This window comes from Diplotaxodon limnothrissa, linkage group LG17 (assembly GCF_057381915.1).
Source record: "Diplotaxodon limnothrissa isolate DT_005_m linkage group LG17, D_limnothrissa_male_GT1.1, whole genome shotgun sequence".
NCBI classification, from domain to species: Eukaryota; Metazoa; Chordata; class Actinopteri; order Cichliformes; family Cichlidae; genus Diplotaxodon; species Diplotaxodon limnothrissa.
The window spans coordinates 8,339,713-8,352,839 of record NC_140612.1 but is presented as its reverse complement, the minus strand read 5'-3'; the positions used below and the strand labels follow the sequence as shown (position 1 = coordinate 8,352,839).

General features: G+C 40.3%; 1 protein-coding gene across 1 annotated transcript in view; it reads left to right on the top strand.

The window, feature by feature from the left end:
* znhit6 (zinc finger HIT-type containing 6) overlaps positions 1–13,127 on the top strand; it is a 45,715-nt gene that overhangs the window by 20,076 nt on the left and 12,512 nt on the right. The window contains exons 6-7 of the mRNA XM_085376411.1: positions 8,606–8,674; positions 8,861–8,941. Of these exons, the coding sequence (XP_085232537.1) occupies positions 8,606–8,674; positions 8,861–8,941 (150 nt within the window). The remainder of the gene's footprint in view (positions 1–8,605; positions 8,675–8,860; positions 8,942–13,127) is intronic.

Sequence of the window (13,127 nt, the reverse complement as noted above, 5' to 3'; positions counted from 1 at the left end):
TTATCCTCTTAATTCTTATGGAAGCAGTAAGGGTGTACTTAGTTTTTCATGCAGTACTTCTGCATTTCGACTTTTTAAATTAATTAATGACATAGTGTTATATGTCACAATTTGTATTTCATCTGAGGTTGTATTTCTGTAATTTAAGACCTGACATTGTTTCTAGATTCTGATACAAAAAAAACGAGCTTGAAGTGACTGTACTTTCTTTTTACATTGACTGTAACTGTCAGGCAGCAAAAATACTTTTTTTCTTGCTATGCGGGTGGATGTTCGTCTAATGATGTGACATCACGTGTAAACTATGAATAGTGGAGGTAGTTTTTTATCCCTCAGAGGTCTAATTTACAATTGGTGGTATCCCTAACCCTATACTTGGGGAATGGCAAAACAGTCTCTTTATTTTTGTGTTTTTGAAAAAAAAAAAGTCCCAGTTTGAAGAATAATTTTCTTTGTTCCCGATTGCCAGCACTAAAAAACAAAATATACATATTATGATTGCCTAGGGTTAAATTTACTCTCTGGTTAGTAATGCCGTCGATGACTTGGCTCTCAGCGGGATAAAGCATTTGTTTGCCGTTTATCTCGATCCCTTGCTGTGAAGGTGCAGTGGAAATTCACATGCAGAACATGTCGCAGCTGAAGTTTTCCACACTGAGAGTATGGAAAAGGGCTGTAATTTTAGTAACTCTATTAGACCAATTAATGCAATTTTGAAAATGCCGTAATGTGGCAGTGATATTCATCGCAGGTTAGCAGAAACCAAAGTGATGTGTGAGCCGTTGCATGTGATGAATGAGTACACAAATGGATTAAAGCAGGATTTCATGGCAGGGGACGACTATTCATCACTTCACTCTCATTTGCATTACCACTTGTGCTTTCCAAGTTCAAGTGAAACAATCAGCAGCAGCTTTAGTCTGTGTTTTTTTTTTTAGACTCCAAACGACAGCTTTTTGGCTGGCTTGGCTTGATACAGAGCAGAATCTGTGCCTGCCGCCATCCGAGGCAAACCTTACATCAGAATGGCAAGCTGCATCACTGTTACAAACACTGTCATCACAGTTGGCCGCATATCCGAGGGCCACACATCAGTCTCTTGACTAGGGGCAAAATTCCAAAATGCAAATTGACCAGAAACTCGATTGTGCTATAGATGCAGGTGACATGAAAAACTTGCATTTGGGTAAAATGTTGGAATTGGGTAAAAAGCTTTACATGCGTTCACTCGTTATTCACATAGTTTTGTACTTTGCCAGAAGAACTCGGTTATTATTGCGATGATTCCTGCTTATAAATGAAACTATTATCAAACACACACGCACACACACTGTGTAAGGTTTTGAGCCACCTGCCATTTTGTTATATTGTGATTCCAAAGACCTTCTTGTAATTGTAGTCTTGAACAATATGTCACCAGACTGTCTGAAGTTCTTTAAAAATGTTTCATTTTTCAGTTCAATCCTTGTACCTGACCATTTTCATGCAATGCACGTTTGTTTGTTAGACCATGCAACACTGACGTCATTAAAAAACAACAAAAATAAATAAATAAAAAGGGCACCTATCTCGAGAGATAAGCCAGCGTTGTCTATATATAACAGACAACTGGATAAAGATTTAGCTTTAAATTGTTTTATTGGGCATTTCTTACTAGCAGCCTATTGCAACACTAACAGCATGATTCACATTTTGTCCTTTGTGTCAGATTTAAGATTAACATAAGCCAAAGTCGCACTCAAAGTCTGGCCTGTACGTGTTAACATATTTGTGTTCATGACTTTTCGGGAAGGTTAGTCCTGTGCAGGGTGTCAAACAGCTAGAGTGTAAGAGACTCGAATAAGAACACTTGTGATGCGGCTGCATGTAATCTTTCTTTTCTTTGCCTTCTTTCCATCAGCCGCTCTGTCGCTCCACCCTTTGAGGTTGCGGACACAACTATCGCTTTGAATTCTGACTTTAGTTTTTGTATCTTAATAGACAGTCCCCACAATCCTGTCATCTAATTTTACTAGCACCCACTTGCCACTCAGATCCTGGCATCTGCCTCTGACCATCAGAAACACAGCACACATGGTTTCACGTGTAGTGACATTTTTGTTGGATCGGTCCAGTCCTTAATCCAGCCAGATGGATTTCTGCTGCGACTGCCAGACCACCAGTCAGGGTTTCTGCTCACTGCTGTGGATAGCACACACAACACCAATCACTTACTAAACCAACAGTGTGTACTCTGGTTAATGAATTTATCCATCTCCCCCGATCATGCTTTCATTCGTAGTGTCCTCCACACATCAGGACAATTGCTCAGACTCTGTATAAAGCAGTAGCCAAACCTCAAATAGCAAAGGTTCAGTATGCTTAAAACATACTAGTTTGTACAACATAAACTGTTGAAAAGTAAGCTTGCAGTCATAGGGACTATTATAGTTATGTGAAACAGGACCTTTCTTTTCAAACCTCACCAGTTAATGCATAAAGTGGACCTGATTATTGGATTGTCTGTTTCGTTCATTATGCTGCTTAGCGGGTTTTCATATAAAAACAAGTTTAAAAAGAAATTGAAAGATAAAAACACAGGATCAAACGAACCCCAGAGTGATTATAAGGCCACACATTATTATATACACACCCCACACACTAGGGGTGGGTGATAGAAACGATATACGATAGAAACGATATAAATTTGGCCAACGATGGAGATTTTGACTATACCGCTCTATCGCGATAGTGCATGTTGATGATGTCACCAAGCTGCGCATCGCAGCGGCTACAACCATTATCATCTGCAAATTATGGAGGTCGACAGTCATAGCAAAGAGATGAAGCACTTTTGAAATATGGGGAAAGCCAAAAACTGCGCTTCCTCCTCTTCCGTAACATTGATTCATTAATGTTGAATTCTCTCGCAGCTGTTCTATTCCCATGTTGTTGCAGTATATTAATAACTAACTTCGTATTGTGGATGAATAATCTCAGTTGTTCTCCTGACTGAAGTTTGGCCCGTGCATAGCATCCTGCTATGCGATTGCATTTGTCCCTGACCACCAGAATCCCTCACGTTAACTTTTATCGAGTGGAAAAAAGTTGGCGTTCATCCTTCAGCTTCACTGTGCTAATGTTATGCTAACATAGCTGTGTTGCTAGCAATCACGTAGCACAACATTATATACCAGGTAGTCCAACTTCAGTAACCCTGCAAACGCCACTGCTGTTTAGTTTTCTGTCTTCATTTATGTTGGAAGTGGTAGCAGAGCTGTACGTTTTAATTAGTTTCAAAAATCTCTGTCAGAACATGGTATGAAATGTTTAGGTGTAAACTAGCGAGCTAACTTCCTGTTAACTTCTAACTCTGTTAAATTTAATAAATTCTGTTTTCATGGATGCCTGGATGTTAAACTTAATTGTTACACCTGGTAAAGCAGCAACGCTGATAATTTTATTAAAGATGAAAGAATTTAGACCGTTTTTAACTCTGTGTTCGTTTGACTTTGGGACCTGAAATGGAGTTTTGGACCCAGATTACTCTGCGAAGCTCCTCACTATGGCAGCCGTAATGCTCTGACAATCCATCAAGCAGTGCGGCTTACCAAAGTAGTACTAAAACATTTTTTTAACGGATTTCTGCACGCCCAAATCAGTTTGAGGTCAGTAAGCACAACCAGAATTCATACGCACACTCTGAATTTTTGAGAAAATTAAAGGATTTTAGATGTGCCTTATAGTGTGGAAAATACGCTATACAGAAGAAAAGAATATATCGCGATATATATCGTTACCGCACATGCTTTAAATTATATCGCGAAATGGATTTTAGGCCATATCGCCCAGCCCTTCCACACACATTATGTATTTATGGTATTCTTCAAGGCAAAGATTCAATTCGGTGATTAGTTGGAGTGACTGTCTGTTCACAAATATTAATGTGAGCAAAGGAAAAAAAATCCTCCAATTATTTGCTCGCCTAAATCTGCTATTGTGCTGCAATATCCGTCTTTGCTACTCAGACTGTTGAATATCATATCAGGGTTTTTTTTTTTTAAAAGACACTTTTTGCCAAGACGGTGAGTTTTCAGAGTGAGAATAAAGTAAGTTGAATCTGAATTGTGAGTTTGCTGTTTTACTCCCAGATTAGATCATAGGCTTTGTTGGATCTTGTTAAAACTCAGTCTTGTTCCAGTGCTATCAGTAAAAACTGTTAAAGGTCTAGGTAGCGTGATCGATTTTGACTTTTATATGCAGCTCTTTCCAGTTTTTGTTTTTTGTGTGTGTGATTAATAATGATGGCACCTTTCACAGGTATGCATTTTGGCCTGGCCTGACCCAATTGCCTGCATATTTGGGCAAGCCTCTTTTCCATTGAAAGACATGATTTCCATTTGCCATAATGACAGAGTAATGGCATCACACCTGGTGCTCCACCCTCATTTGCTTACACATGGAAACACACAGACACTTGTGCAAGTCAGTCTGGCGCACTAAACAAGAAACTTGGCCCAAACTAAGCAAACACATAAATTTCTTTGAAAAATTGGGTGGATTTCTTAGATGCCTTCCAAAGTAGGAAATCACCGCCCAGTCCATTGTCTTCCTGTCTGCTGGGGCCTTCACTTTGCCCCACACCTTACAACCAAGTGAAAATTCAACCTTTTACTCAGTGTTGTGCGCACATACACTGAACAAAAATATAAACGCAACACCTTTGTTACTGCTCCCATTCCCCATGGGATGGACGTAGAGACCTAAAATTCAATCCAGATACACAATATAACCATCCCTCCCAAACAGTGGTCACAAATCAGTCCAAATGTGTGGTAGTGGGCACATCTGCTATATTGAGATAATCCATCCCACCTCACAGGTGTGCCACATCAGGATGCTGATCTGACATCATGAGTAGTGCACAGGTGTACCTCAGACTGCCCACAACAAAAGGCCACCCTGGAATGTGCAGTTTTGTCTCACAGCAAAATGCCACAGATGCCACAAGCAATGAGGGAGCGTGCAATTGGCATGCTGACAGCAGGAATGTCAACCAGATCTGTCGCCCGTGCATTGAATGTTCATTTCTCAACCATAAGCCGTCTCCACAGGCGTTTCAGAGAATATGGCAGCACATCCAACCGGCCTCACAACCGCAGACCTCGTGTAACCACACCAGCCCAGGACCTCCACATCCAGCAGGTTCACCTCCAAGATCGTCTGAGACCAGCCACCCAGACAGCTGCTGGAACAATTGGTTTGCACAACCAAACAATTTCTGCACAAACTGTCAGAAACCATCTCAGGGACGCTCAACTGCATGCCCGTCGTCCTCATCGGGGTCTTGACCTGACTCCAGCTCGTCGCCGTAACAGACTTGTGTGGGCAAATGCTCACATTCGATGGCGTCTGGCACGTTGGAGAGGTGTGCGCTTCACGGATGAATCATGGTTCACATTGTTCAGGGCAGATGGCAGCTGAGAATGTCCCAGTTCTTGCATGGCCAGCATACTCACCGGACATGTCACCCATTGAGCATGTTCGGGATGTGCTTGACCGGCGTATACGACAGCGTGTACCAGTTCCCACGAATATCCAACAACCTCGCACAGCCATTGAAGTGGAGTGGACCAACATTCCACAGGCCACAATTGACAATCTGACTCCATGCGACGGTGTGTTGCACTGCATGAGGCAAATGGTGGTCACACCAGATACTGACCGGTTCTGGGTCCCCAGACCCCCAATAGCGCAAAAAACTGCACATTCCAGGGTGGCCTTTTGTTGTGGACAGTCTGAGGTACACCTGTGCACTACTCATGTCAGATCAGCATCCTGATGTGGCACACCTGTGAGGTGGGATGGATTATCTCAATATAGCAGATGTGCCCACTACCACACATTTGGACTGATTTGTGACCACTGTTTGGGAGGGATGGTTATATTGTGTATCTGGAATGAATTTTAGGTCTCTACGTCCATCCCATGGGGAATGGGAGCAAAAACAAAAGTGTTCCGTTTATATTTTTGTTCAGTGTATAAATACACACATTTGATCTTTTTGTTTTTTTTTCCTTATCCTGTTTCTGTTTGCATTGGGGAGAAAAAAGCCATCTATGGTATAATGCTACCATGTGGACCCGACAACAGAACACTGCCTGGATTTTTAGTTAGCAGGACGTGTCAGTGGTTTGGACATTTATCCAAATATACAGTTTATTTAAGTATTTACTAATTTACTACTAATTTATTTATTTGACCAGAACTTTGTTGTTAGGCTAGTTGCATTGTTACTATTTAAGTATGGTCAAATAAAATGTAGTGAACTTGTATTTTCCTCATTCCTACCTCTGAAAATACAAATTTAAACTGCTGATTTATTCTGTGTTCTGGGTTTAACTGACAGACTAGCTAAAGTTCCGCTTTACTTTCATTTAAATATTTATCCTGTTCACAGGACATAATTTCATTTACCTATGGAGAGTTTAGTCCACAATCACAATATTCTCCTGTTTTATCTGTCACTCACCTATGTGTCTTCAGCTGTGAACCCATTGTGAGCTCAAGCTCTCATATTTGGACACTTTGTTCCCAGTAGAGTGCAGATGATGCCTTATTCATTCTATTTTGTACAAAGGTGGCAAAAGTACAGACATTCTGTACTTGAGTAGAAGTACAGATACTACTGTTAAAAAAAATACTCCAGTAAAAGTTGAAGTACTCTATCAACTTCTTTAATTAATAATGTAATGGCTCAGTCGATTTTCTTAGTGTACAGGCTGGTGATCATCTGGGCTGCTGCTGAGGTTTACTGCTTTTTGTGGATGTACACAATGAATTCAACCAGATATCAGCAGATGTTTCATAAGTTTTTCTGGATGACTTCCATCGTCTACACTGACAGTACACTGTTATGCTGGCTTTTTTCTAGATGGTTTAATCTCTCTGGCTTGGCTTTAAAATTGAGCTTTCGTTGTTCTGAAATTGAGTGGACAATCTGGCCAAAAGGTCATAACATGACAGTATGCAGTAAGATGGCTTTTATTTATCCCTGAGCAGTGATAAGCTTTGTAGATAACCCTCTCTTAAACCACTGTCAATAGCTCCTGTCATCACTGCCATCCAAGAGCAACCCCTAAGCCCAGCAGTTTGGTGATTAAAACTGTTAATGTGCCTACCTCTATGGCTCAAATTAACCTAACATATAAAATCCTACAATATTGAAAATATAGCTAGTTACAAATAACAATAACAAACAATACAAATAAGGGCGATGGGAGCCCCAGCAAAAAGAAACAATAACAGGAATAAGACTACAAACCGTCAGATTCTGGCTTCTCCCCTAAGCTTAGAGTTACTTGTATAGGGCTGCTAGTAACTCCCACCTCAACTTGTTATTAATAAACAGAAACTGTAAAACCAGCAGAGGGATGATGCTGTTGGTGATGGAGATGAGGGAGTAAATAAGAGGGATCAAGACACCACTTACCAACCTCCATGCTGTAGCTTCACTGGCTTTATGCGGTTGCGAGTGAGCCTTCTGCAGCCACTCAGGTAGGAATACATCAGAGGAAAGAGCAGGTTGATGAGAATGGCAGACAATAGGAGGTTGATGCACGTGCTGGTGCACTGATGGTGCTCGTAACAAAAACAAACCTCCATGATGTGCTCCAAGTCAATCTTGGTGAGTAGCAAAGCCCTAATAACAAGGTCTCCTTTGCTCTCCTTACATTTATGCTTTGGGACTTTTTGAGGGTAATGTTTCATCTTCATTTTTAAGATCTGTTAAGGCTTTAGTCCTCTGCTTTGCTGTAGAAGTGTTTGATGATTCAGCTCCACCCTACTCATGGCAAACTCTGTGGTCTTGGTTAACACAAGTCCTTGTAGTTAGGTTTAGCACTCACTATTCTGTGGCATGACTCTGGAGAGAACAGCATGCTGCTGCTTGTGCCATTAGGTTTTATTCTAGTCCTTTCTTCCTCTGCAGCATTATATTTATTTTATGATGATCACTTGGTGTATGATCTGCTATAGTTTGACGAAATAGCTATGTGGAATATTAAGTGTTGTGAATCCACCAAAAGATTCTGTAAGAGATTACTAAGGAATAGATCATCATACATCATGTTATTCTTATCTCCCAAACGGTTTGATGTATTAGGTTTTGTTGGCTTTATCTGACGGCAGTAGTAGAATACTGCAGCTGCTTAGGGAATGATTGTTTGGTTGTAGAGCACACCCAGCAACCCAGAAAACCCGACCACATTTCACAGTTACTGCCCAAAGCATTACCCCAGAAGAAGTGATTATTATGCGATATTGGCCAGCTGGTGTCCTAGTATTGAGTGTATATGTCACGGTTTCCATGGTGACTGTTTTTTTTTCTTCTTCTTCTTTTTGGTTTTTTCATTTGCACGCAGTCACACAGATGGACAGGATCTTGGAAGCAGCCAGATGTATTGTCTTGGACAGATTAGAGCCGTGTCCATGTTGTGCTCTGAAATTAAACAAGGGCATTTGTGTTTGACTGTGAATTGAGTACAGTGAGAATAACAATAACCTTATATGAAAACACTGTTTTTGATGAGCTGCAAATAAAAATGTGCATTTCTGTCTCTTCTAGAGAAAAACTGTTTCTGTGGCACCTGAAGCTCATATTTCCTCAGAGCAGTTCAGAGTTCACTCAGAGGAGGTGAGTAATCAAGTAATAATTACATTTCTTCAATAGTGTATCACAAAAGTTTCTTCTAAATCTTTAGCGTTTAAGTGTGCCCTGAAACCAAAGTGTGTTGATATTGAATTGAAGTTGGGACCATTATTGATCCTTTATTTTCTCTTGCATTTGCCTCTCTATTAACGATGCCTATTTTTGTTGCAGGGTGTCTGACAAACAAACCTTGAAGCAGATCTTGACTTCTTATATTCACCCTACAGAGTCGGACCCTGTCACACGTCAGAAGTGAGCTTTCCCCCCTCACATTTGAAAACAGAACATGTGTTGTTTTTTTTTGGTTCAGTTTGTTTTTAGAAGCTGAGATATTTATTTGAAAAATGATGTAAAAGCTCTAAACGTTGCTTCAAGAAACTGAGTCTGTAAAAGGAAACCACTTCTAAGTGAAGGTTGAGACACTAACAGAGCCACACAGAAATGTGTCTGTAATTAAAGTTTCATCATTAGAACAGGAAAACCAACATGTTCATGTGTACATATTGTGTACACATTTAAAACTGTAGGATAATTAAATTCAGTTTTATTTATATAGCAACAACAATCACACCTTACAGCCAAGGGTTGTTTACCTTACAACAAGGTAAAGACCCTACAATAATATAGAGAAATCCACAGCAATCAGACCCTTTGAGCAAGCACTTGGTGCCAGTGGGAAGGAAAAACTGTTTTAACAGGAACAAACGTCTAGCAGAGCCAGGCTTGGGGAGGGGGGGGCAGCCATCTGTCACAACCAGTTTGGAATAATGGGGGAGAAAGACAGGACAAATACACGCTGTGCAGGAGAGCCAGAGATGAATAACGTAGAGAGGGTGTCTATCTCCCAAAGCCAAACTGGGAGCTGGTTCCACAGAAGAGGTGCATGAAGGCTGCAGGCTGTGCCTCTTCTGTTCTACTTTTAAATACCCACAAGTTCAGGACCTTGTATGTGAGGAGAAGGATTTTAAATTTCATTCTGGATTTAATGGGGAGCAATTAAGAGAAGCCAGTGTGGGAGAAATATGCTCTCTCTGTCTGGACCCTGTCAGTACTCCCTGTCAGTTGTCAAGGGACAACTTTGACAGTACTGAATTACAATGGCCCGGCCTAGTAGACAATTATTCGAGTAATCTAGTTCCCGTGAGCTGTTAGTACCTTTCCTTGCTTTGGAATGTGCTCCTAGATAAAACTTTGTCCTTGCTTTGTGGCAGTGTGGACAAGCAGCAACTGTGCATTGATTCATTTGGGAATAGTACTAGTGACTTGCCGTCAAAGTGAAAACTATTTCTGTGATCTTGGGAGTAATTTCAGGTATGTGATCCCTTGTGTTTAGCGTTACTGATTTTTATAAATCTGCTAAAACTCCAGCTTTATCTTGCAGCAAAGCTGGAAATCATAAACTAATCCGTTTCATTCAGCAATAGAAATTCAGCTCACACCGATTTGTTTAGGTTTTTTTTTTTAAACCCATGAATAAAAATAGAAAACATAACAATGTGATAATAGACCTAGAAGTTAACACCTCTTTGATGTATGGCTTGAAAGACCTCTAAGTTCGGGGATAATGACTGGTGCTCAGCCCTTTGTTTTCTGTTGAAAAGTTTTAATGAGCACTTTGTATTGTTGGCAGCGAGTTTGAAGTAGTGTTTTGTTCGTAGATTCTCATAGTTGAGAAAGAGAGCGGAGAAAAGGAAGCCAAATGAATCATTCACAGTAATTATAGTTGAAATGTGGATGGTGGCATTCATACTTAATGGTTTAATGTCAAGTATCCAATTTGACCTGCTTCAAAATTGTAATGCATTGTATACAAGATTTTTGCATTGCCCAAAATTGTCTCGTAAACTGTCACATTAAGCGTCTGAATCAGCTACAGCAGAACAGCACAATAGAGTCTTGTGTTCAAATAGAACCATGGTTTTGACTGTGGGTCTTAATACGCTGTAAAAGCTCTCCTGCTATAAATCATGCTTTTAAAACTGCTTTCACTATTTTCATTATTTTTTGAACTCTGACAATACTTAATACCTATTTTGATCTACAAAAACTATCATTACTTTTCTTGTACAATGGACCCTGGGTGGATGATGTAAACTGGTTGCACTGCAGAGCTATCATTACAAAGTTGCTATTTCTGGGCCATTATATTAACTGTTAAAAAAAAACCACACACACACACACACACATTACTGTTTTTGTTTGTGATTTCCAGGTGAAAGAAAACAAAGGAAATGATATTAGTCTTTTAAAAATGTCCTGATGATCAGAAAAAAGACAAGAATTGGGCTGTAGTTTTGGTGGACATAGACAGCTTCTAAAAGTTGACTAAAGGAGCTCAAAAATGATCCTAGCAATGAGCTAAAATGAGGATGACTAAAACCAAATGGTGTGCTTACAGGTTTTGTCCCACATGGAGTCTAAAAATCTTTGGGTAATGAGTGAATATCGATTTCCTTTTAGACTGCTTATGAAAAGGGAACCGGTGGTCACCACCAACATCACCTAGGTACATGAGCCTGCTACTTCAGTCAGCTCAGCAATCCAGATAATTTAGACTGACTGCAGCAGAATGTGCCTCTCTCGCTGTCTTCATTTTGATGTGCAATTGAGGTTCATGTTTTACTCCTCAACAACATTGGGGCCATTCCAACCATCTGACAACAGTGACAGCCTGGTGGTAAAATGACTTTCTTCAAATTTTAGAAAACCTTAGACACAGTGTGTTTTAAATAGCAAATTTAAACTGCTGATGATAAAGTTAATATAAGCTTTACGTTTTTGTGTAGTCAGGGTTCAGTTCTAGTAGTAAACCCTCATAACCTTTTTTTTTTTTTTTTTTTTTTTCCTGTCCCGTTTGGCTCTTTTGCCATCAGAATTGTTGTCTAAAGGCAAAGAAAGATGCCCAACGGATTTACTTTACCAAATTGACCATCCCAGCCTTGCCGTAATGGTCCATTTGATTCACCTTTTATTGTTTATTTTATTTTCACTTACTGAATATGGGACAGACTTTACTGGGGGAAAGAAGGGGAGAAAGAAAGAGGGAAAGAGAAACAGCTGAGAAGAGGGACGGGGGAGAAGGGCAAAAACCAAAAACCAACAGAATGAGCAGAAAAAGAAAAAGAAGAAGAAAAAAAAAATGCATATATCAGTCACCTGGGTCACCTGCTGAGAAAGAAAAAAGAAAACAAGCAGAAGAGAACAAGAGTAATAGAATAAACAACATCACAATGATATATGGGAATATGACAGTAAATATTAAACATTATTGTGCAGCACATAAGAGCAACAGAACACAGTGTGCTTTGAGGTAGGAGCCAAAAAGGGTGTAGTTTGTGGGTGTGATCACCCGTGTGTACACCTGTGAGCATGGACGCGCTTGTTTTTTGTTTTTTAAAAGGTTCCTTCATGTAATGATCTGCTAGAGGGTGTGGGGGGGCCACAGCCCCATCCTCCAGGGCATGAAGCAGGTATGGAGGAGATCAAAACTCCAGACATCCAGAGGCCCCCAGAACACAAGAGACCAAGGAAGACCAACCCTCATAACCTTAATGAAACTGAAAGCCTTGGGAGGCTCATGTTCAATAAAAGATTTTGATAGCTACAGTTCACCGTTCCACAGGAAGTTTCATAAATATTACTGTATCTAATTAAAGTTATCTGTAGAATGTGAATGAGATGGGTTGCCTGTAACGCTGGTGATTTCTGCTACTGTGCTTTGTCACAGCTATGCTCATGTTTCTCAGAGTGGATAGATTGTCAGCTTTTAATAAGTTGAATTTATCTCCCTGCACACAGAAGCTGTTTTTCAAGAGGTAATCTTCTGTGCTGCTCTTTGTTATCGATCAGCTCAGTACAGTTCAGTAACACAGGATGTGGTCGGGGTCTCCGCACGTTGACATACATTTGCTCTTTTTTTCCATTTCCCAAGCTCTTGTTTCTCCCATCCTGAACAGTAGTCTTTGAACAGGGCAGCTTCTTAGATTGCACTATTTCTTATCTGAACCTCTTACAGAGCAGTGATTTGACTCCTCTGACCTAAGCTTTATACTGATAACAGCGATCAGTGCCTTACTGCAAAATCCACATCAAGAGCATTGTGTAGAGGTGTACAGCTCTTTAAATAGAGACGTGACATAGTCTTTGCCAATCTTTTATACACAGGCTCTTTCTAGTTTCAAGCCAGTGAGGTTTCAACTCTGCATGTTCCATTGGCTAGCTGTTCGCAGCAGGCTCAGGTGCTGTGGTTGACAGTACATACAGTGATTTAATTTGCATAGGAACCTCAGTGGGAGCCTATACATATGTCAGTCAGTATACCAGTGTACATTTGGATCACTGCTGTGCCACGCTCAGTCAATGAGCTCTTTGTGTTTTGACCCTTTTCGTCACTACCTTAAAGCTAGTCACTGTGGCCATATGTTTAGTTCTTGGTGTT